The following is a 26,837-nucleotide window of genomic DNA, read 5'->3' on the forward strand; positions in this document are numbered from 1 at the left end:
GGAAACAGTTAATTAATGTCTGACAGATAACGTAAAGTTAATTAATGTCTTTGGATTTCGAACAGAAATGTTTCCGAGAAACAGTTAGATCACACGTAATGTCATGATTGTTTGAATTGTCTCCGGCGCGAAGTTTATTAATGTCTGGAGTTCTTCCAGAAGAATCGTTTCCGAGAAAATGTTTTGATCTTAGCGCGCGAAAAGGTTTCCAAATAATTGAAATAAGCCAGCGCAGGGATGCTAAACAAAAGGAACATGCTGATATTACGTTTAGGGATAGTTTTAGCGAAACTGTTTTATCTATTTTATGGAACTATTTCGACGAAACTGTTAGAGACATTATAAAATGTGACTTTTGAAGAGATTTTAGAAGACAATTTAATGGTGAAACTCTGTGGTACACAAGTTCCATTTGAACAGTGTTGTGAGATCCAACTACCTCAACCCCAAAGGGAACCAATCCCCATAGCCCCACCCACAAGGGTTCCAATCCCCCTACCTCAACCCCGAAGGAAGCATCCGGTCCTCAAGGGTCCCTCCAAGCTCCCAAAGGCCCCCCACACCCCAAAGGCTCACCCCGGGCCCCCAGAAGCCCTCCCCTGGTCCCCAAAGGTCCACCAGGATCCCAAAGGATCATTCGACCCTCAAGGGTCCCCCAGACCCCCAATGGAACTCCACCAGTCCCCAAAGGTCCCCCGGCCCCCCAAAGGCCCTCCCCGATCCTCAAAGCCCCCCCAGACACCCAAAAGGCCTCCCGAACCCCCAAAAACCCTCCCCTGGTCCCCAAAGGTCCACCGGGCTCCCAAAGGGCCCCCGGACCCCTAAAGACTCCTGAGCCCCACATTATAATACTTTTTAAGGCTTTATTATATCTTTTCAGAAAAAATTATTATTTTAGGGAATTATTTCGGCGAAACAGTTAGAAACATTTTAAAATATGATTTATGAAGAGATTTTAGAAGAGGATTTGAGGGTCAAACTCCGTGGTCGTTATAATACACAAGTTCCATTTGAATAGTGTTGTGAGTTCCTCTACCACAACCCAAAAGGGTTCCGATCCCCCGCCCCCCATCCCAAAGGGTTCCGCTCCCCCTACCCCAACCCCAAAGGGTTCCAATCCCCATACCTCAACCCCGAAGGAAGCCCCTAGTCCTCAAGGCCCCCCCAAGCTTCCAAAGAACTTCCAGACCCCAAAGACTTCCCCGGCTCCCAAAGGCCCTTCCCCTGTCCCCAAAGGTCCACCGGGCTCCCAAAGGACCAATTGGCGCTCAAGGGCCCCCCAGACCCCAAAAGGCCCTACCCGGGCCTCCAAAGGCCCACCCCGGTCCTCAAGGGCCCCCCAGACCCCCAAAGGCTCTCCCCGGGTCCCCAAAGGTCCTCCCCCGGTCCCCAAAGGTCCACTGGGCTCCCAAAATACCACCTAATCCTCGAGGACCCTGGATCCCCAAACGCCTTCCCTGGGCCCCAACGGCCCCCCCCGGTCCCCAAAGGTCCCCTGGGCTCCAAAAAGACCACCAATGCCAAAGGGGCCCCCGAACCCCCAAAGACTCCTGAGCCCCCCATTATAATACTTTTTAAGGCTTTATTATATCTTTTCTGAACAAGTTCCTTTCATAATGTCATTCCTAAACCCATTTTCCAACCTCAAAGAGTCACCTCCCCATTTCCTAAATACTTTCTTGAATTTTTTAACATGGTATTTTTTTAACTTTTTTACGTATCTTAAAATGACATGAACACAAAAAACTCACACACACGCACAAAAACGTACACACACACACACACACAAAACTTACACACACACACACGAAAAATAACACACACACCCAAAAAATTACAAACAAACAAAATAAGACACACACACACAAAAACTTACACACACACACACACACAAAAAACAAACACACAATAAAAATAACACACAAAAACAAAAACACACAAACCTACACCCACACACAAAAGCTAAGACACACAAAAACTAACACACACACACGAAAACTTACACCCACTCGCAAAAACTTACATGCACACAAAAACTAACATTCACACAAAAAATAACACACACACAAAAACTTACACACACGCACAAAAACTTACACACACACACAAAAACTTGCACACGCACGAAAACTTACACACACACACGAAAACTTACACACACACTCCAAAACGAAAACACACACACAAAAATTACACACACACACACACACAAAAACTTACACTTGCACACGAAAACTTACATGCACACAAAAACTTACATGCACACAAAAACTTACACACACACACAATTAGACAAAAAAATTACGATATTTATGCACAGTTATGTCTAAGCAATAAATATCTTAAGCCTCAACCGTTTTTATTCTTTAGAATAGTCCATCGCCATGAAAATTATACTTTCAGATTCAACATGTCAGGGAACAAACTTTCAGGCTCAGCATGTAAGAGAACCCTAAATGCTCATCCCAAAAAAGAGGTAAGTTAACCCTAAACGCTCAAAAAATTTCTCTGAAATTACACTTTCAGGTTCAGCATGTAAGAGAACCCTAAATGCTAATTTCAAAAAAAGTAAGTTAACCCTAAACGCTTAAAGAATTTCGTCACAAAAGCTTACACACACACAAACACTTACACACACACTCCAAAACTTAAACACAAAAAAACTTACACACACACACACACACACAAACAAAAAATTACACACACACACAAAATATTACACACAAAAACTTACACACACACACAAAAAAACTTACACACTCACTAAAAAAATAACATTCACACAAACTATTAAAATCACACATAAACTTACACACACTCTCAAACAATTACACTCACACAAAAAACCTAACACTCACACACTAAAACATACACACACACACACAAAAACTTACACACACGCGCAAAAACTAACACACACACACACAAACTGACACACACACACTAAAACTTACACACACACACACAAAAACTTACACACACACAAAAACTTACACACACACACACACACACACACAAAAACTTACACATGCATACGAAAACTTACGATCACACAAAAACTAACATCCACACAAAAACTTACACACACACAATTAGACAAAAAAATTAAAATTTTCCACTTCAGTTCAGATTTTTCTCAAACAGATGAAAAAATTTAAAATACTGTTCAAAATTTTTCATAGAAGTTAAAAAAGTTCAAGTTCTCTTCAGAATTTTATCAATGAAAATGAAATAAGTTACTGATCAATTCTAATTTCACCCGAGAAAATAAAAAACTTCCACGGCAGTTTTAAGTTCACCAAGACATAAAAAATTTTAAGTTCACTTCTAAATTTTTCCCTAGAAGATAGGAAAAGCTATCTTAAGATTGTAATTATTTTCCTTAAAGATGAAAAGATTCACTTAAATTCTAATTTTCTTAAATCCTGAAATGATATGAAATATACTTACGGCTCTACCAATCGTACTCTGTGCTTGTTCATGGACTCGACGTGGCTGTCCCACTGGTACTCTATGGCAGGTTATCGACACTACCTAGTTTATTGTATGCATTAAATCAGTATTTTTTACGCAGTGGAAGGATAAACACACATTTCATATCTGTAAAAAAGTGAGGATGAATTATTCGACGAACGTATGTGCACATGAAAAAATTATTGTCGTATTGAATGCTGACAAGGAGAAATACCTGAACTATGAAACGAGTGCAAGCGGTAACACTATTGGAAATGTATGCATGCGTTGTCATGACAGCGAGAAGTTAGATTTCGTTGGACTATCGAAATCATTCAAAATTGCTCAAGGTGGATATGCGAGGGTGAGAGCACCAGAGATGATAGTGCTAAAGGAGAATGCCAACTTAAAAATAATTGTCGATGATCGGGGACAACTCCTTGCTTACAGTTCTGGTAGCACGATACCTATTGATAGATCCTATTCCCATCATTCTGGTATTACTATTCAAATGAAAGCAAAGAAGAAAAGAAAGGCCTACTGCTGCACTAGTGTAATAAATCATATCATGTCTACCTGCCAGAACTGCCATCTATGTAAAAATAATGTGAGAATAGACAGTGAAATCACAGGCAGAATAAAAAGGACATTAGCAGACAATATCACCAATGAATATAAAGATGAATTGACGGAAAGTGAAGCGCAAGTGTACTAATAATGTGTAATAATGTATTTAACATATTTTTATATTAATATTCTACATCTCATTATTTCATTAAAAATATTTTATGCATTATTTTGTTAAGTGTACATTATTTTAGGGTATGCTAGAACGTCAAACGTTCAGAATATCTATTAAAAAGGTCAGAGATGAAAGAAAAAGAATTTTTAGAGATAAAGATACTACTAGCAGGCTCAATGTTTCATAGAAGATAGAAAAGTTCTATATCTCTTCTGAATTTTACCAAAGAACACAATTCACTTCTAATTTCACCAGTGAAAATAAAAAGCTTCCACTTCAGTTTTAAGTTCACCAAGACTTAAAAAATTTAAAGTTCACTTCTAAATTTTTCTGTAGAAGATAGGAAAAGTTATGCTATGAAATGCAAGAGTTGGAATATTTCAGTAGTGTTTTGTTGTGCTTTACCATATCACAGTTACATTGTCTTAATTTTTCAAATTTCATTTTGAATTTCTGTCGTGAAATGCAAGAGTTGGAATATTTCAGTAGTGACTTGCTGTGCTTTACCTTCTCACAGTTACATTCTCTTGATTTTTCGAAGTTCATTTTGAATTTCTGTCATGGAATGCAAGAGTTGGAAAATTGGGGTCTTAGTCCACCAGCTCAGTATTGGGGTCCCAGTCCACCAGCCTGAACGGTGGAAATTCACTAGCTCAGAATTGGGGTCTTAGTCCACCAGCCTGAATGGTGGAAATCCACTAGCTCAATATTGGGGTCTCAGTCCACCAGCCTGAATGGTGGAAATTCACTAGCTCAGAATTAGGGTCTTACTCCACCAGCCTGAATGGTGGAAATTCACTAGCTCAGAATTGGGGTCTTAGTCCACCAGCCTGAATGGCTGAAATTCACATTAGACGATGTTACGTGCGCACACACACACAAAGAGAGACGACTAACACACAGGGACAACACACACAAAGAGACGACACACACAGAAAGAAACTGAATTACAATATGAATATGATCAGGAATTGTTTACAAGTCAGGTTGGCCGAGTGGTTAAGGCACTAGACTCAAGATCTGGTCCCCATACGGGGTCGTGGGCTCGAGTCCCATACCTGACAATTTTTTTTCTTATTCTAAATCTTTGGAAACAGCCTCTATTTCTGACCGTTTAAGTTTTGATATTAGTGTTGTCAGTCAAAAGCTATGACCTTGAGAAAAGAGCTTGAGAGAATTGCCTGATTATCAAAAAATGGGGAAACATCTTCCAAAAGTCGACAGGAATGCACCCCTCTAGCGCATTGTCAGATATGTTGAATAAAATATGCACAGTCGACTTAGCTTTATTTCATTTTTTAAAGGTTAATTTAGACGAGGTTCTGTATTTTCTTAAAGAGAAAAAGTTAGCTCAATTCTGAACTTTACCAATGAAACTGAATTACAAAATGAATATGATCAAGAATTGTTTACAAGTCAGGTTGGCCGAGTGGTTAAGGCGCTAGACTTAGGATCTGGTCCCCATATGGGTTCATGAGTTCGAGTCCCACACCTGACAAGTTTTTTTCTTATTCTAATTCTTTGGAAACAGCCTCTATTTCTGAACGTTTAAGTTTTGATATTAGTGTTGTCAGTCAAAAGCTATGACCTTGAGAAAAGAGCTTGAGATAATTGCCTGATTATCGAAAAATGGGGAAACATCCTCCAAAAGTCGACAGGAATGCACCCCTCCAGCGCTTTGTCGGACATGTTGAATAAAATATGCAAAGTCGACATAGCTTTATTTCATTTTTTAAGGTTAATTTAGACGAGGTTCTGAATTTTCTTAAAGAAGAGAAAAAGTTAGCTCAATTCTGAACTTTACCAATGAAACTGAATTACAATATGAATAAGATCAGGAATTGTTTAGAAGTCAGGTTGGCTGAGTGGTTAAGGCGCTAGACTTAAGATCTGGTCCCTATATGAGGTCGTGGGTTCGAGTCCCACACCTGACAATTTTTTTCTTATTCTAAATCTATAGAAACAGCCTCTATTTCTGACCGTTTAAGTTTTGATGTTAGTGTTGTCAGCCAAAAGCTATGACCTTGAGAAAAGAGCTTGAGAAAATCGCCATGATTATCGAAAAATGGGGAAACATCCTCCAAAAGTCGACAGGAATGCACCCCTCCAGCGCTTTGTCGGATATGTTGAATAAAATATGCAAAGTCGACATAGCTTTATTTCATTTCTTTAAGGTTAATTTAGACGTGGTTATGTGAATGAAAATAAAAAAAGCTCACACTTCAGCTCTTAATTTCTCAAAGACATAAAACATTCAAAGTTCTCTTCTAATTTTTCCAAGAAAATAAAAAGGTTCTGCTTTAGTTCTGTTTTTTTCTCAAAGAGATGAAAAATTTAAAGTTCTATTATAATTTTAAATTAAATTTTAGCTCCTTTATCTTATGGATTTACCCCTCAAATTTTTTAATTAGAAAATGAGGGACTCGTTCTATTGTTAAAGACAATCGTTCAAACTCGTTCATCTAACCTCCAAAACAATAGGTTAGGTTAGGTATAAATAAATATTAATAAATAAATAGAAACATTTCTACATGTTTAAGTTAGGTTAGGTTAACTTATCATGAGCGCTCATGATAAGTTAACCTAACCTTTTCCGGCGAGTATGGTTAGGTTAGGTTAGCTAGATTAAGTTAGGTTAGGTTAAGTTAGGTTAGGTTAGCCTATGTACGCTTCACTTAGGTTAGCTTAGGTTAGGTGAGAGACAGGAAAAAAGTTAGGTGTATGATTAGGTTAGGTTAGGTTAGATTAAGTTAGGTTAGGTTAGGTTAGGTTAGGTTAGCCTACGTACGCGCGCGTATATAGGCTAACCTAGCCTAACCTAACCTAACCTAACTTAATCTAACCTAATCATACACCTAACTTTTTGCCTGTCTCTCACCTAACCTAAGCTAACCTCAGTGAAGCGTACGTGGGCTAACCTAACCTAACTTAACCAAACCTAACTTAATCTAGCCTAACCTAACCATACTCGCCGGAAAAGGTTAGGTTAACTTATCATGAGCGCTCATGATAAGTTAACCTAACCTAACTTAAAAATGTAGAAATGTTTCTATTTATTTATTAATATTTATTTATACCTAACCTAACCTATTGTTTTGGAGGTTAGATGAACGAGTTTGAACGATTGTCTTTAATAATAGAACGAGTCACTCATTTTCTAATTAAAAAATTTGAGGGGTAAATCCATAAGACAAAGGAGCTAAAATTTAATTTAAAATTAGAATAGAACTTTAAATTTTTCATCTCTTTGAGAAAAAACAGAACTGAAGTAGAACCTTTTTATTTGCTTGGAAAAATTAGAAGAGAACTTTGAATGTTTTATGTCTTTGAGAAATTAAGAGCTGAAGTGTGAGCTTTTTTCATTTTCATTCACATAACCTCGTCTAAATTAACCTTAAAGAAATGAAATAAAGCTATGTCGACTTTGCATATTTTATTCAACATATCCGACAAAGCGCTGGAGGGGTGCATTCCTGTCGACTTTTGGAGGATGTTTCCTCATTTTTTGATAGTCATGACGATGTTCTCATGCTCTTTTCTCGAGGTCATAGCTTTTGGCTGACAACACTAACATCAAAACTTAAACGGACAGAAATATAGGCTGTTTCTATAGATTTAGAATAAGAAAAAAATTGTCAGGTGTGGGACTCGAACCCACGACCCCATATGGGGACCAGATCTTAAGTCTAGCGTCTTAACCACTTGGCCAACCTGACTTGTAAACAATTCTTGATCACATTCATATTGTAATTCAGTTTCATTGGTAAAGTTCAGAATTGAGCTAACTTTTTCTCTTTAAGAAAATTCAGAACCTCGTCTAAATTAACCTTTAAAAAATGAAATAAAGCTAAGTCGACTGTGCATATTTTATTAAACATGTCCGACACTGCGCTAGAGGGGTGCATTCCTGTCAACTTTTGGAAGATGTTTCCCCATTTTTTGATAATCAGGTAATTCTCTCAAGCTCTTTTCTCAAGGTCATAGCTTTTGACTGACAACACTAACATCAAAACTTAAACGGTCAGAAATAGAGGCTGTTTCCAAAGATTTAGAATAAGAAAAAAAATTGTCAGGTGTGGGACTCGAACTCATGACCCCATATGGGGACCAGATCCTAAGTCTAGCGCCTTAACCACTCGGCCAACCTGACTTGTAAACAATTCTTGATCATATTCATATTGTAATTCAGTTTCAATTGTAAAGTTCAGAATTGAGCTAACTTTTTTCTCTTCTCTAAGAAAATTCAGAACCTCGTCTAAATTAACCTTAAAAAAAAATGAAATAAAGCTATGTCGACTTTGCATATTTTATTCAACATATCCCACAAAGTGCTGGAGGGTGCATTCCTGTCAACTTTTGGAGGATGTTTCCCATTTTTCGATAATCAGGCAATTCTCTCAAGCTCTTTTCTCAAGGTCATAGCTTTTGACTGACAACACTAATATCAAAACTTAAACGGTCAGAAACAGAGCTGTTTCCAAAAATTTAGAATAAGAAAAAAAAATTGTCAGGTATGGGTCTCGAGCCCACGACCCCTTATGGGGACCAGATCTTGATTCTAGTGCCTTAACCACTCGGCCAACCTGACTTGTAAACAATTCCTGATCATATTCATATTGTCATTCAGTTTCTTTCTGTGTGTGTCGTCTCTTTGTGTGTGTTGTCCCTGTGTGTTAGTCGTCTCTCTCTGTGTGTGTGTGCGCATGTAACCTCGTCTAATTTGAATTTCAACTATTCGGGCTGGTGGACTAAGACCCTAATTCTGAGCTAGTGAATTTCCACCATTCAGGCTGGTGGAGTAAGACCCTAATTCTGAGCTAGTGAATTTCCACCATTCAGGCTGGTGGACTGAGACCCCAATATTGAGCTAGTGGATTTCCACCATTTAGGGCTGGTGGACTAAGACCCCAATTCTGAGCTAGTGAATTTCCACCGTTCAGGCTGGTGGACTGGGACCCCAATACTGAGCTGGTGGACTAAGACCCCAATTTTCCAACTCTTGCATTCCATGACAGAAATTCAAAATGAACTTCGAAAAATCAAGAGAATGTAACTGTGAGAAGGTAAAGCACAGCAAGTCACTACTGAAATATTCCAACTCTTGCATTTCACGACAGAAATTCAAAATGAAATTTGAAAAATTAAGACAATGTAACTGTGATATGGTAAAGCACAACAAAACACTACTGAAATATTCCAACTCCTGCATTTCATAGCATAACTTTTCCTATCTTCTACAGAAAAATTTAGAAGTGAACTTTAAATTTTTTAAGTCTTGGTGAACTTAAAACTGAAGTGGAAGCTTTTTATTTTCACTGGTGAAATTAGAAGTGAATTGTGTTCTTTGGTAAAATTCAGAAGAGATCTTGAACTTTTCTATCTTCTATGAAACATTGAGCCTGCTAGTAGTATCTTTATCTCTAAAAATTCTTTTTCTTTCATCTCTGACCTTTTCAATAGATATTCTGAACGTTTGACGTTCTAGCATACCCTAAAATAATGTACACTTAACAAAATAATGTATAAAATATTTTTAATGAAATAATGAGATGTAGAATATTAATATAAAAATATGTTAAATACATTATTAAACATTATTAGTACACTTGCGCTTCACTTTCCGTCAATTCATCTTTATATTCATTGGTGATATTGTCTGCTAATGTCCTTTTTATTCTGCCTGTGATTTCACTGTTTATTCTCACATTATTTTTACATAGATGGCAGTTCTGGCAGGTAGACATGATATGATTTATTACACTAGTGCAGCAGTAGGCCTTTCTTTTCTTCTTTGCTTTCATTTGAATAGTAATACCAGAACGATGGGAATAGGATCTATCAATAGGTATCGTGCTACCAGAACTGTAAGCAAGGAGTTGTCCCCGATCATCGACAATTATTTTTAGGTTGGCATTCTCCTTTAGCACTATCATCTCTGGTGCTCTCACTCTCGCATATCCACCTTGAGCAATTTTGAATGATTTCGATAGTCCAACGAAATCGAACTTCTCGCTGTCATGACAACGCATGCATACATTTCCAATAGTGTTACCGCTTGCACTCGTTTCATAGTTCAGGTATTTCTCCTTGTCAGCATTCAATACGACAATGATTTTATCATGTACACAGACGTTCGTCGAATAATTCATCCTCACTTTTTTACAGATATGAAATGTGTGTTTATCCTTCCACTGCGTAAAAAATACTGATTTAATGCATACAATAAACTAGGTAGTGTCGATAACCTGCCATAGAGTACCAGTGGGAAAGCCGCGTCGTGTCCATGAACAAGCACAGAGTACGATTGGTAGAGCCGTAAGCATATTTCATGTCATTTCAGGATTTAAGAAAATTAGAATTTAAGTGATTCTTTTCATCTTTAAGGAAAATAATTACAATCTTAGGATAGCTTTTCCTATCTTCTACGGAAAAATTTAGAAGTGAACTTAAAATTTTTTATGTCTTGGTGAACTTAAAACTGATGTGGAAGCTTTTTATTTTCTCTAGTGAAATTAGAATCGATCAGTAACTTATTTAATTTTAATTTATAAAATTCTGAAGAGAACTTGAACTTTTTTAACTTCTATGAAAAATTTTTTACAGTATTTTAAATTTTTTCATCTGTTTGAGAAAAATCTGAACTGAAGTGGAAAATTTTAATTTTTTTTGTCTAATTGTGTGTGTGTGTAAGTTTTTGTGTGCATGTTAGTTTTTGTATGCATGTAAGTTTTCGTATGCATGTGTAAGTTTTTGTGTGTGTGTGTGTGTAAGTTTTTGTGTGTGTGTAAGTTTTGGCGTGTGTGTGTGTAAGTGTTCGTGTGTGTGTGTAAGTTTTCGTGTGTGTGTGTGTTAAAGTTTTTGTGTGTGTGTGTAAGTTTTTGTGCGTGTGTGTTAATTTTTGTGTGTGTGTGTGTAATTTTTTGTGTGTGTGTGTAAGTTTTTGCGTGTGTGTTTAATTTTTTGTGTGTGTGTGTGTAAGTTTTTGTGTGCATGTAAGTTTTTGTGTGCATGTAAGTTTTTGCGTGTGGGTGTAAGCTTTTGTGTGTGTGTGTGTGTTAGTTTTTGTGTGTGTAAGCTTTTGTGTGTGGGTGTTAGTTTTTGTGTGTGTGTGTGTAAGTTTGTGTGTGTGTGTGTGTGTGTACGTTTTTGTGTGTGTAAGTTTTGGCGTGTGTGTGTAATTTTTTGTGTGTGTGTAAGATTTTGTGATGAAATTCTTTAAGCGTTTAGGGTTAACTTACATTTTTTGAGATTAGAATTTAGGGTTCTCTTACATGCTGAACCTGAAAGTGTAATTTCAGAGAAATTCTTTGAGCGTTTAGGGTTAACTTACCTCTTTTTGGGATGAGCATTTAGGGTTCTCTTACATGCTGAGCCTGAAAGTTTGTTCCCTGACATGTTGAATCTGAAAGTATAATTTTCATGGCGATGGACTATTCTAAGGAATAAAAACGGTTGAGGCTTAAGATATTTATTGCTTAAACATAACTGTGCATAAATATCGTAATTTTTTTTGTCTAATTGTGTGTGTGTGTACGTGTTTGTGTTTATGTAAGTTTGGGTGTGCTTTTATGTGCTCTTATGAATGTGTATGTTTCTTTTTTTGTTGGTTTTTGTATTTTTGTGTGTGTGTGTACGTTTTGGCGTGTGTGTGTGAGTTTTCGTGTGTGTGTGTAAGTTTTCGTGTGTGTGCAAGTTTTGTGTGTGTGTGTGTAATTTCGTGTGCATTGTTGTATTTGTGTTTGTGTGGTTTAGTAGTTTTTTTATTTTTATCTTCATTGTTCAGTTTTGTTTTTGCGTTAGTGTGTTCGTTTTTGTGTGTGTGTGTATTTGTTTTTGTTTCTTTTCTATTTTGTGTGTGTGTAATTTTGTGTGTGTGTGTGTGTGTGTGTAATTTTTATTGTGTTTTAGTTTTTTGTGTGTGTGTGTGTGTGTAAGTTTGTGTGTGTGTGTGTAAGTTCTTGTGTGTGTGTGTGTAAGTTTTTGTGTGTGTAAGTTTTGGCGTGTGCATGTGTACTTTTTCGTGTGTGTTTGTGTAAGTTTTGTTTGTGTGTGTGTGTGTAAGTTTTTGTGCGTGTGTGTGTGAGTTTTTTGTGTTCATGTCATTTTAAGATACGTAAAAAAGTTAAAAAAATACCATGTTAAAAAATTCAAGAAAGTATTTAGGAAATGGGGAGGTGACTCTTTGAGGTTGGAAAATGGGTTGAGGAATGAAATTATGAAAGGAACTTGTTCAGAAAAGATATAATAAAGCCTTAACAAAGTATTATAATGGGTGGCTCAGGAGTCTTTGGGGGTTCGGGGGCCCCGTTGGCAGTGGGTGGTCTTTTTGGAGCCCAGGGGACCGTTGGGGACCAGGGGGGCCTTTGGGGCCCAGGAAAGGTGTTTGGGGATCCAGGGCCCTCGAGGAGTGGGTGGTATTTTGGGAGCCCAGTGGCCCTTTGGGGACCGGGGGAGGACCTTTGGGGACCCGGGGAGAGCCTGTGGGGGTCTGGGGGGGCCCTTGCGGCCCGTGGGGGGCCTTGGGGGGCCCGGGTCGGGCCGTTGGGGGACGGGGAAGACCTTGAGCGCCAATTGGTCCGTTGGGAGCCCGGTGGACATTTGGGGAAAGGGGAAGGGCCTTTGGGAGCCCGGGGAGTCTTTTGGGTCTGGAGGTTCTTTGGGAGCGTGGGGGGGCCTTGAGGACCGGGGGCTTCCTTCGGGGTTGAGGTAGGGGGATTGGAACCCTTTGGGGTTGGGGTAGGGGGATCGGAGCCCTTTGGGGTTGGGGTAGAGGAACTCACAACACTATTCAAATGGAACTTATGTATTATAACGACCACGGAGTTTGACCCTCAAATTCTCTTCTAAAATATCTTCATAAATCATATTTTAAAATGCCTCTAAATGTTTTGCCGAAATAATCCCCTAAAATAATAATTTTTTCTGAAAAGATATAATAAAGCCTTAAAAAGTATTATAATGTGGGGCTCAGGAGTCTTTGGGGGTCCGGGGGCCCTTTGGGAGCCCGGTGGACCTTTGGGGGCGGGGGGGGGGTTTTTGGGGGGTGGGGGGGGCCTTTGGGGTGCCTGGGGGGCCTTTGAGGATCGGGGAGGGCCTTTGGGGGTCGCGGGGACCTTTTGGGACTGGTGGAGGGCCATTGGGGGTCTAGAGGACCCTTGAGGGTCGAATGGTCCTTTGTGATCCCGGTGGACCTTTGGGGACCGGGGGAGGGCCTCTGGGGGCCCGGGGTGAGCCTTTGGGGTGTGGGGGGCCTTTGGGAGCTTGGGGGGACCCTTGAGGACCGGGGGCTTCCTTCGGGGTTGAGGTAGGGGGATTGGAACCCTTTGGGGTTGGGGTATGGGGGATTGGTGCCCTTTGGGGTTGGGGTAGTGGGATCTCACAACACTGTTCAAATGGAACTTGTGTATTATAACGACCACAGAGTTTCACCATTAAATTCTCTTCTAAAATCTCTTCAAAAATCATATTTTATAATGTTTCTAACTGTTTCGTCGAAATAGTTCCATAAAATAGCTAAAACGGTTTCGCCAAAATTATCCCCAAACGGAATTTCAACATGTTCCTTTTGTTTGGCATCCCTGCGCTGGCTTATTTCAATTATTTGGAAACCTTTTCGCGCGCTAAGATCAAAACATTTGCTCGAAAACGATTCTTCTGGAAGAACTCCAGACATTAATAAACTTCGCGCCGGAGACAATTCAAACGATCATGACATCATGGGGATCTAACTGTTTCTCGGAAACATTTCTGTTCGAAATCCAAAGACATTAATTAACTTTACGTTATCTGTCAGACATTAATTACCTGTTTCCAGGGACCTCATACCATTTGGTTCGAACAACAAATACTGGAAACACGCGATCTCTCGGAAACTCATATCATTTGCATTGAACAACAAATATTGGAAACACGCGGTCTGACTGTTTCCCGGGAACTCGTAACATTTGGCTCGAACAACAAATATTGGAAACACGCGATCTCCTGGAAACTCATAACATCTGCATTGAACAACAACAACAACATTGACCCCATTAACCACGTGTTCTCCCTAATGACTCTATCGCGTGCTCAAAACAACACCAATAACATTGACCCCATTAACTACGTGTTCTCCCTAATTACTCTATCGCGAGCCCAAAACAACATCAATAACATTGACCCCATTAACCATGAGTTCTCCCTAATGACTCTATCGAGTGCACAAAACAACAACAATAACATTGACCCCATTAACCACGTGTTCCCCCTTATGACTCTATCACGTGCCCAAAACAACAACAACAACATTGACCCCATTAACCACGTGTTCTCTCCAATGACTCTATCGCGTGCCCAAAACAACAACAATAACATTGACCCCTTTAACCACGTGTTCTCCCTAATGACTCTATAGTCCATGAAAGTGACAAAGTTCCTGTTTTTCCATTCTCACTGACAAAATCCATAAAAACATCAAATAAATTGATCAACACACATAACCATCCATAAAAACAGACATAAATGTGACAAACTTCCTGTTTTTTCATTCTCACTGACAAAATCAATAAAACCATACATAAATCGACCTGCACACAAAACCATCCATAAAAACAGACATAAATGTGACAAACTTCCTGTTTTTTCATTCTCACTGACAAAATCCATAAAACCATCAATAAATCAACACACATAACCATCCATGAAAACAGACATAAATGTGATAAAATTCCTGTTTTTTCATTCTCACTGACAAAATCCATAAAACCATCCATATATGTGACAAAATTCCTGTTTTTCAAATTCTCACTGACAAAAACCATAAACCACGTGGTTCGTCCCGGAGTAGCGCCCCCATCTCTACTTATATTTATATTATAAATATATATATATATATATATATATATATATATATATATATATATATATATATATATATATATATATATATATATATATATATATATATATATATATATATATATAGTGTGTGTGTGTGTGTGTGTATAAGTATACATACTTACAGTAAGAATCGTCGTATAAAATAGCTGCACGTGTAATGTTCATCTTGGTGACAAGATCTCTCATAGCCATGCCTTGCAGATCACTTGGTGAATGGATTGTAATTGCAAAATTATCTCGAATCGTGGGCAGCCTAAAAGAATGAGCTCAAATGAATTGTTTTATTTCAGAAATTAAAACTATTTTTTTGAAATGCTACTCTTAGACAGAAATCAGATATTTGCCAGCCCAACATTTTTGTATTATTAGCATCATTATATATATATATATATATATATATATATATATATATATATATATATATATATATATATATATATATATATATATATATATATATATATATATATATATATATATATATATATATATATATATATATATATATATATATATATATATATATATATATATATATATATATATATATATATATATATATATATATATATATATATATAAAAAGAAGTGATATATGAGCATCACCAGCTTTTATACTACTTTGTCAGTAATTCAAATTACTTTTGAATATTTTAGTTAATCGAATGTTAATTCTATACTTTCTATTTCTGACAGATACCAGTTTCCAAAAAAAATGTTGACTGTAAAATATACGTGTATTTCTTATATTTTAATAGGTGCTTCTAAGTACAACTATGCTGCGATTACAGAAATAAAAGAAATCCAGTAGAGAGTGTCAAGTTTATCTCATGGAAGACAAAAGTTAAAAAAAAAAACAATTGCGAAGATATAGATTCCTTCAGGCGTATCTCGTAGGGATATATTCGTATGAGCTGAAGGCATGAGCTTAGGGACGCTTCCCAACCGCTCCCACAGAGCTCGAATCCATACTGGACTCGGAAAAGACAGAACTACCATATCAACCGTTAATTCTAATAAGTTTTGTTTAGCCCGCCTCCTTTATTTCTATAAACTAATACCCAATATTGTGAGTCGGTTTATTTGAACCCGTTTTGCAGATATACATTGCATAAACTAAGAACCAGAAATTTTTGTCTCTTTAAGTTTCAACTTCACTCTCTGTTTCTATCCAAAAACTTTCTATTTTTGAATTTTTTTTTTGAAGTAAGTCCATAAATTAGAAAATACTCCTTAGCTGTAGTAATTCCGTAGACGTTATATCGTAAGATATAGATCCTATATAAGAATATAAATAAAACTGACATATATTTTTTTATATGTCGGAGGATCAGTTTTTTTTATTTTGGGTAGATATTTCTTTTACTATTACTACTACCACTCAGAACTCACTGCAACACCAATGCTCCCGAGGCCAACACAGCTGCGCAAACCCCTCCTCCAGCCCAATGTGTTCAAAGCTTCTCTCTTTAAACTGTTTCCACGTAGTTCCAATTTCCTCTAAGATCCATTCTTATGACCTCTTTCCATCCTATTCAGGGATGACCTACTTTTCGCTTGACACCAAAGGAGTGTCCAAAAAGCATGAGTCTTAGCAATCTGTCATCCTTCATGCGTGAAACGTGGCCTAGCAGTCTTAGCATTTCTTTCACTATAGCCCTGGAAAGCGGGATAGAACTCCATTTTTCATTCAGTTTATGTTTTGATCTAAGTCTAGTCAACGCCCAAGTTAACCTCACTGCGGGCCATTAATTTGATAGTTTAAAAAAAAAATGTTATTGATTATTAAAGAACCTGAACTGTTCTTACAATTCTGTTGGAAAACCCTTAGCCAATCTTATTCCCGCTATTTGAGGATTGCAATGCTTGTTCATTTTATTGACAAAAATATTGACCATCTACAAAAGAAATTATGGCTCTCCTTGTCTGATTTTCTTGCCATGGGGCAACTTTCTAATACCACTAATACGTAAAGAGCGAAGGGTAAATTCCAAATTCTTGACAAATATGACAACTGCTAATATTTAGGATGGACGTACAACACATTTTCTGTGCCTCAGTCCCAAACCCAAAACAATATGGCAAACCAATGAACAGCAAAAAAAACGTTCTATTTATTATTGTAAAACAAAAAATATTTTGGCAATTAGGCCTAAATAGTTTGACACCTTAATAGTTTCTAAATTTTAAAGTAACTTAAATTTGAAACCATTACCTAATTGTTTGCTTGTTTCACCGAAGCTTTCTTCTCAAAAGCAGAAAAATGGCTAGAATAGGCAAAACTTTGGCGGACCTGTCCCAAAAGCGGAGCCTCTGTGGGGCTGCTAAACTAGGCTATGTTTACTCGTTTTGTTTTCAGTGCAATGATCTACTTAAAAGACGGTTGTGATGGTGGGGAGGAGAGGACAAAAACCGAATTTTTCCTCGGGTGCTGAAAGCCCAACCTACTTCTCTGCACTGGATGGGACGCTCTCAGGAAAAAATTCCACTTTTCCTTAAGCTTTTCTGTCTCAACTGAAAGTATTTTTAGTAGCACTCTATGATTACCGACATCCTGTCTTTGAAATAATACTTACTCGATCTGTTCAGATAAGGTAGCAGCTAGCGTAATGAGGGGTATATTGAGGTCATTTGCGAGAGATCGTGCCATTTTAGTAGAAGCGTGTCCAGTGTCAAGCATCACTGGAACCCTTTTCCTTCCATTAACAAGCAAAGTGCACACTGAAATTTAATAGTGACATTACTATTCCTTCAAACAAGCAAAAAAAATAAATTACCTACATGTATTCAACAATACGGAAACCTGAGGAACAACATCGAGACCCGAAGGATATTGAAACTTGAAGCAATCAGAATAAGTAATATCATTAGTCAAACTTATAACGAGCAAAATTTATCCTATGAATGAATAAATTAAATTTAAATAGAACATAAAATAAAAAGATTAATCAGTTCAAATATAAATCCATCAGAAATTACGGCAAATAAAATTTGACCGGTATAAAACGAACAGGTACAATTACTACAATAAAAAATTTTCGGGGTGGAGAGGGGGATTAGCCAAAAAAAGACATGCCTAACGCGCAAAAGTATACAAACTTAGTAAAAATTTAAAAAAAAGGGCCAACAGGCTCCAACAATCAGACACAAACGGACGAGTATATTCCCAGGCATTTATTTGTGGGGGATCCAAAACAAAGAAAAATAGGCGAATTAGTAAATTATATTGAAATCCAGATAAATAGAAAGGGATGGAAATTAGGACATTTGAAAGAATCGCGACCCCGTAGCTTCTTTGTCAGTACGCATGCTCGAAATGAGATATACTAAAGTCTTTAAGAGTTTAGTGGGTGGATGCCAGGAAAAAAGTTTTAACAGGAGAACATGAAGAGCTCTGTTCGTCTGCGCACAATCCTAACCTGGGTTAATTTTGTTATTGTAGTAGGTGTAGCTATAACATGAACAGCTAACAGCATTAGTAAAAAAAAAAGACTTTGGCCCCAGACAAAATTCAGAGATAAATACTAGATGATTGATTCACAAGGAACATGGCTCTAAATAACAGCAAAATCAATATATCACGATTTGCAAAAACTAACAATAAGCTGAGCTTTTGTTTTATTTGCATGGCTTGGCTCAATCGAGCACCGCAAGAGACTTAGCTCAACATTTTGATTAAACCAACTAGATGGGGGTTTTCCTGAAATGTATATTTGTCCCTGTTTACTGCATCTTCTGACAAGTTATTTATCACTTACTTTTTGTATTGGCAAAACATTACTGTCAATCACGGATCCAGAATCAAGAAAGTTACATACAACTACGCACAGAGAAAGGAGGTCGAACTACAAGAAAATATTAGGACAGGAGGTCAAACTAGCCTATTTAAAAGGTTCTTTAGTTTTAAATCGTGAATATGTCTAATCTAAACTTAGATTTTAAAATAGCTCATTGGATGATTGATTGGCTCTAGGAGTCCAGACAGCATTTGACTTTTTCAACAAAACATCAGCTTATGCTTGGTCAGGGGCTTTATTCTGAACTCAAACTAGAATCGTGTTGGCTTAAGAAAAGTAGAACTTCTAAGAATAATGAAAAGCTAAAAATGAACCTAGAAAATTTTCTTTGCCTCTAAAATGCAAAAAAAAAATGTTCCGGGCTACCCAGAAAAAAAAATAATATTTTGAGACAAAAAATGAAAGCGTAATAGCAGTTATAACTTAGGAAATCGTCATTGAATAGTTACAAGATGTGTTATGACTACCTCACTTTTTCATTGTTACTCCTAAATGTTAGCTTCCCCAGCAATGTTGCCATGACATACCTGAGATACCTGAAACTGGTTTTGAGTTTCTGGAAATTTTATGCTTGTTCCTCTAAACAGACTGAGCTTAAAAAAGCGTTTGAAATAGGCTTAGATAGTTAATCCATGGAAAAAAAAATTAAGTTTATTAGGCGGCCTGAAGTTCCAAAACGTGGTCTTAGGCTCCTAAGAGGGTTCTATGGGGTGATTATCCCCTAGCTGCATTTGAGAAAGCGTGTTTATTTCATTAAAGGTACTGTATATTGGCAAATATTGGGATGAAACATGTTTTTGTGCCTCAAACTTAAAAACTAATTGATATGGCACTATAAGCTAAATAAAATATTATTATTGACTTGCACTCTGGTAGTCTACATTCTTGTTTTAACAATTGGATCTTTCCAAAAACACCTCTTTCCAAAATCTTTAAAAACACATTTTCACTTTTTGCTATTTTTCCTGTTTGATCTTTGTCCTGACAATATTGAAAATTAGCCTAGAATTTTGAACAGCCAAATATACTTACACTTGTCTAGTTCAACTATATAATTAGTGTCATTAACAGTGAAATAGCTAAAGGTTCCATCATTTTTTCCAAGCTGCGAAAAAGATCTTCTTAGTGTCTCTAACACAGGACTTTCTCTAACTCCAACGATTACTAGAAACGAAGAGAACCAACATTAAAAGTAATTTATCAACAGTTTTGTAATAAGTTTCATTCCTACGTGGGTGAGCATCATTGAACAGATTATTGGATTCTGAAAATTCCGTATTGAACGGTGATATTCGGCTTCATAAACAATTTTCGCTCTTTTGCAAAAAAGGAAAGGTAGCTCAGTATTTTTGGCTTTCCAACAGCAATATCTAAAGGCATTATGCATTTTTTTAAACATATTTGAAAAAAAATATAAGAATTTGAAAAATGCAAAATATAGTATGTCTTTTCGCGCAATTATTTTGTCTAAAACTTGTGTACAGGTCTTAACTATATTTATACTCCTGAGACGTCTTTGTATAGTGTGATGGCATTTCCAATTGCACATCAATTTACATATTGCCCCAATTCTATAAAAAAACATTTTAATAACATTTTGAGAGGAATTGTTGATACCTTAAGGATATTTCATTATTTTTTTTATATACAACTGCATATCCTTTAGAAAACATCTTAAAGACAATGACTGAATTTCAGAGTAAGTGTCTGAAAAGTAAGTTAATATTTTCAGAAAATGAATGCAAACATCTAGAAAATAAAAGCACTTACTGTAGTCTAACGTAAAGCAAAAATGCACAAGACAGCCAAAACTCAACGCCTTTATTGAAGATATCATCTCTGCTATTTCAATCTCACATCTGATATCTATCAAATAGAAAAGAATTCCCAAAAGCTGACATTCAATATTTAATTCCTTTAATGTTTCATTTTTAATGATATGCTCCAACATTATCGAAGAACTATGATGATTTTTGGGATTTTTGTATCACGCAATAGGAATAAATTAATTTTGAATATATTCTTGTACATCGTCATGCCCCCGACCAAAGGCGTGTTTCAAGTTTCCTAATTTACTTCAAAGGACACCTAGATTAAGATTGTTAAGCTTTTTGCAGCTGTTTGTTTAGTGATTTAATTACAAAAATATATATTTAAATTATGTGTAGGCTACATCCAAATAAGGGAGCTTCACTTTAATTTTACTTTTGATAAAATAAATGCTGAAAAATTACAAATTTATTACTTTAAGTTATACAGGGGAGAGTCGGGTACGTTGGGACGCGGGGCCGTTGAGACACGTGTACTTTTGACAGAAAACTTCAAGCTAAAAATCTATTGCTACTCACACCTCAAACGCCATCTCTTGGCCTATCTGTGGATGTAGTATAGTAGTCGCATGTGCAACTTTCTATCACAAAATCTAGGTAAGAGTTTTTTATGTGGTATTTGAAAATATTTTGCTTTGCAAAATTGTACGTTACCCCTAGGTAAGCAGCTTCTAAAAAATTGCTTAGAGCCCATTAGATAGAGAAATTTATGAGCATTATGATGGTATAAATGTTGTTCTGTTCTTCTGCCATCTTGTGGCTAATCTAATTTTTTTTTCTTAAGTTTTAACTGTTAGGGTACTCTGGGACGCATGGTACTTCCAGGGTACACTGGGACAGGTTCAGTTCATTGTTTCTCGGGGTATCCTTGATTGCTTTAGCCTAGAGAACTTTCAAGAGCATGATTTTCGTGTTATCTCGGCTTTTTTCTTTCATTTTTCTACTTTCGGTGGGCCTTTTGATATTACGTTAGGTACAACAATCCCAATAAAAAACTCCCGTAAATTAAATATTTTACAATCCGTGCTAATCGAATCCCCCTCAACACATAAAATAGATTCCACTAGTTTAAAATAAATTCCAACAATCATTAATCTATAATCTAAAAATTCATAAAAATCCTATATTATTTCTATATTCCCTAAAAATTTACTCAATTTTTTTCATAAAATAAACTCCACTAATTCAAATCTAAGTCTTCAAATCCAAGACCTCAAATCTAAAACCTACAATCTAAGTCTCAAATACTTCAAATCTAAACTCTATAATTTTTTTCTTTATATCATAAAAAATCATATATTATTTCTGTATTCCATAAAACTATATTCAGTCAAAAGCTCCATACATTCTAATTATTCAATTAAATTTAAATGTTACCTAATATATAAACTTAGAAGAACTTAAACTTAGTATATAAACTAAAAACTTTTTCTTTCGTTTTAGAATGCCAAAAACGAGGAAAGCTGATCCGTCGCTTTACGCCAGGAATGAGGAGGGCATGAAGAAAGCAGTAAAAGTTCACCTTTATGGGATGACACTTCGAGCCTCTGCTGAAGTTTACAATGTCAAGCGGTCAACTCTTAGCAGATATGCCACTGCGTTTCGTGACAGAACGGATGAAGAAAAAGAAGAGTTTAGTTACACTCCCGCCTATGACAACAGGCGAGTATTTACGATTGAGCAGGAGCTTCAACTTGAAGCGTATCCCATCCTTCAAGTAGCCCGAATGCACTATGATCTCTCCAGGAAGAGAGCCAGAGAGCTTGCATGGCTTATGGCGAAACGAAACGGACTTGCATATCCGTCAAGATGGGACAAAGAAAAGTCAGCAGGCAAAGACTGGTTGCGTGGCTTTCTTAGAAAACATCCTTCGGTTTCGCTTCGAAGGCCGGAACCTACAAGTATCCAGAGAAATCTTGGTTTCAATCGTGTTGCTATTAACACTTTTTACAGGAATCTCGGAGAGTTGTATTCAAAATACAAGTTCCCAGCTAGCCGGATCTTTAACTTCGACGAGACTGGGCTCACGAATGTCGAAACCAAGTGTCAAAGAGTGCTAAGCCCGAAGGGAGTAAAGCAGCTTAGTGCTACGACTTCCCAAGAGAGAGGAAAGCTGGTGACCACGGTGGGAACTATCAATGGCCTGGGATCATTTACTCCAGCCTCTCTGATGTTCCCACGAGCTGATTTGGTAGAAATGGTCGTGGATGGTGCCCCCCCCACAGACTGCTTGAATAGCAAGTCGGAAGTCTAGAAATGCTTGGATGACAAAAGATCTGTTTTTGCTGTATTTGGAGCACTTTGTATCGCATGTCCACCCATCTCCTGATAATCGTGTCTTGATTCTATGGACAATCATGAAAGTCACACCAGTTACGATGCAGTTTCGTTGGCCAAAGAAAAGGGAATACATTTACTTACGTTCCCGCCACACACATCATCCAGGTTGCAACCTCTCGACGTTTTGGTTTATGAACCTTTAAAGAATTACTGGTCACAGGCAATGGAGAACTGGTTGAGACTTCACCCTGGTCGAGCAGTGACGGAATGTGAGATCGGTGAATTACAGGGGGCTGCTTTTTCTAAGGCCTTCTCTCAGACAAACATCCCTAGCGGATTTCCAAAGCCTGGAATTTCTCCGCTGAATACTGGAGTGTGGCAAGAGTCTGACTTTCTTCCTGCTTTGCGACGAGAACATAGTACTGAGCCGGAAAATCAGTCTGCCACTGTTGACGAAAATTTACCAGATCGGCAAGAGCTTCAGTTGAGCCAGAGTCCCAGTACTACAACCCATTCAACCTCGTTTGTTGTGCCAGAAGATATTATACCCCTGCCAAGAAGGGAAGCTACAAACAGAAAGACAGGCAGGAAGCCTGGAGTATCCAAGATATTGACTTCTACACCAGTGAAAGACTCGATCCAAGCTGCAGAAAACGAAAGGAAGGCAAAAAAAGAGAAGAAGGATCTCAAGAAAAGCAAGAAAGTGGCTCTTGCCAAAAAGCCGAAGATTCAGAAGAAAACTACCAAGAGATTGCTGACGTTCGATGACGAAAGCGGAGATGAAGCAGGACCAGGGGATTTTGAGTGTGACGACAATTCTGATGACTCATTCTGCTCTGAAGATTTTCTATTGGCGGAAGAGGAGTCTGTGACTCCCAGTATCTGTTCCGGTGACTTTGTTCTAGTCGAGTACAAGGGGAAAAAGTGATCGAAATTCTACGCTGGTGAAGTGCTTCAGGCCGAGCCAGACGGCTACACTGTCAATTTTTTGAAACGAAACGTTCCAGCCTGGAGGGTTACGTTTCCGAAAGAGCGCGATGAAGTGTTTGTCGATAGTTCAGAAGTAGTGATGAAATTGCCAGTTCTAATGGTCTTGGGCCGAACTAAACGCACTGCCAAGATGATCAGCTTTGATGCAGACCTTACCAACTACTCGGTTGAATAATTTTTTTAATAAGTCTATTGTATTTTTACAGTTTTGTACCACAAAATATACGAAGTTTTAATTGATTTATCACGGTGTCCTAAAGTACCCACCACCCTGACCCATAGTGCCCGCACAAGTGGTACTCTGGGACAAAACAGGATCCTTTGAAAAATAAGTCTTGCTAATTTTACTGCGAGCGATAAAAATCTAAGAAAAATCCCAATAAAAGCCAAATGATTTTGCCACAGTTTGATGTTTGATGCAAGAAAATCGGACTCTAAATTTAGGAGATATTGAGCTTTAAGTTGAACTTGTCCCAGGGTTCCCGACTCTCCCCTACAATCGTTGACTTTCTTCTTTTTCAGTTGCAGATTCATAAGAAAGATTATAGAAAATGAATGTAAGGCTGCATAAACTACATCAACACACAACTTTAGCAAAAAATTTAATAAAAACGTTATCATTTTATTATTATTCCCAAGTGCTAGCTATTTTTTCTAAATTACCTTGTTTTAAAAAGTTAGTGCAATTAAAAAGTATTTTATTTTCTTTTTTTACTTGTTCAAGATCATATATTTTCGAGTTTACTCGCAAGGACTATGCTCCTCTCCCCCACAAACCTTATTGATGTTTTGTTTGTTTTTTTTTCATAAAAGAAAAATTATAGCCTATGGGGTGTTTTATAACATTTAAAAAATTCCATCCTGAGAGCTAAATACCAAATATACTACAGTATCACTTTCATAAACTTCAATTTATAAGAAAACTCAAGACATCATTCTCTATGAACTTTTGCAACCTAAAGGTATATAAAACAGTCTTAGAAACAAACGGTGGGCAAAGAGCAACTCGGCTCAAAAGTAACCGAAACTCTAAAATACATAATTTAGATATTATTACAAAAATCAAAAGAATTGGCTTTTTATGCTGATTATTAAAAAAAACTTTTTCAAGAAAATAAGTTTTTCAAGGAAAGTAAAGAACTCCAATAATCCTAAAATGAGCAAAAATAAAAACAAATAATCTACCGAGCGTAGAACTACCACAAATCAGCATCAATAAATAAATGAAAATCAAAGCGAACAGAAGTTAGAATAAATAACCGAAACGTTTTTTTAATTAATTTCTGTTCGTTTTTGAGGTACTTAGCTTTTAGTTTGAGAAACAAGGATGTATAAGGTCATCTTGTATCTGTTATCCTTAGCAATGTTAGATGATTTTAAGGTACTCAGCTTCCAATTTTAGACACACGGACGCATAAAGTCAAATTATATTTGTTATCCTTAGAAGTATTAGGTTATTTTGAGGTACTTAGCTTTTAGTTTGAGAAACAAGGATACATAAGGTCAAGTTGCATGTTATCCTTAGCTTTATCCCCAGGCTTTATGTTATCCCCAGGCCACTCAGCGTATCCCCAGGTGGTGGTAGGGAAACACCCTAGAGATATGTAGGGTACATCCTTAGGAGGCACGGACCAAGGGGAAATCGTTTCCCTGGGGGTCCATAGTAAAAACTGGGGTACCCTCACCCAGGGCCATAAATACAGGTGGAGGAGGAAGAAGGCCCCTCAAATGTATACTCAATAGGGCCCACCGGTGTGTCCACAAGTCCCATGAGCTACAAACCTTTTCCCAGTAATTGGTTAAATGGCATGGTGATGTAGAACATCATCGCGGGAGGATCCTCTATAGGAGGACAACTGCGGCAGGGCGTAAGATCCAGATCTATGGACAGCAGCCTCTGCAAAGGGCTGCCTCGACCCTTTTGGGTACCTGCAAGACTGGGGACCTTGCGGTCAACTCTGTTTCCACTTGAGGAGTGGCGCCCCTCGAGGAAATTATGGTTTAGTAAACGACAAATCATTCGCATCAGATTCTGATTAATGGACAATTTTTTTCAGCTTGGTCTGTTTTGACGGGTGTCTTCGTGCTGAAAAACCTCTTCCTAGCTAATTTATCTGCTATGGGATGCCTCCCCGTAATAGCATAATATTTATAGGCATGAATATATAATTATTCGGAGGTAATAGGCTTAAGATTGTCTGTGCAGGATTTCAATTCTTGTTGATAGAAGAGCATTGCTAAGTGCTGAAAACCATGTTGTGACCAGGATGGGCCCAGGAAGGACAAAGACTCCATTCAGACAGGAGGTCCCAGAGACTTATTGCTGTCCGGTTCTAAGCCACCTTAAGCACTTCGGTGTAGATTTGACAAGATATATGATCCCTGTCCTGCACTGGTATCTGGGATCATTGCTTTTCCTGAGGCCAAAATAATTTCAATGATTTAAACAACTTGAAAATTGGAATTTGGAATGTTACGACGCTAAAAAAATAACTATCGTATAGATATTTTTTCTGACGAATTCAAACGATTTTAACTGGACTTATTAGGATTTTTAGAAACTCATATCTAAAGGGTAGGAAGCATGAAATTAGGTGATACAGAATTTGTTTACTAAGGCAGGAAGGATGGGGTACATAGACAGGGAGTAGGGCTCATGATGAATAAGGAAGCTGCTAAGTTTTTCTTAGGCTGGGAGGGTATTAATAATGGGATACTAATTGCTCATTGTATGACTAAAAAGTTCAGGGTATCAGTTAAGGTAGTATATGCCCCTGTAGAGCCTACAGACGGAGATACTAGGGACTCGGATGAATTTTACTTACAGTGAGAGGAGCAATTAGACAGGGTCCTAGGTAAAAATATGAT

General features: G+C 37.4%; 1 protein-coding gene across 1 annotated transcript in view; it reads right to left on the reverse strand.

Moving 5' to 3' along the window:
• Positions 1-20,707, reverse strand: part of LOC148952966 (ionotropic receptor coreceptor Ir25a-like) — a 124,755-nt gene extending 104,048 nt beyond the window's left edge. The window contains exons 1-4 of the mRNA XM_089087839.1: positions 20,641-20,707; positions 19,903-20,034; positions 17,650-17,794; positions 15,196-15,326 (exon numbers count right to left, since the gene is read on the reverse strand). Of these exons, the coding sequence (XP_088943965.1) occupies positions 15,196-15,326; positions 17,650-17,794; positions 19,903-20,034; positions 20,641-20,707 (475 nt within the window). The remainder of the gene's footprint in view (positions 1-15,195; positions 15,327-17,649; positions 17,795-19,902; positions 20,035-20,640) is intronic.
• Between the last annotated feature and the right edge of the window lie 6,130 nt (positions 20,708-26,837).

The sequence above is a fragment of the Artemia sp. Qi Xiang Cuo genome, chromosome 4 (genome assembly GCF_049724085.1).
Source record: "Artemia sp. Qi Xiang Cuo chromosome 4, ASM4972408v1, whole genome shotgun sequence".
NCBI lineage: Eukaryota > Metazoa > Arthropoda > Branchiopoda > Anostraca > Artemiidae > Artemia > Artemia sp. Qi Xiang Cuo.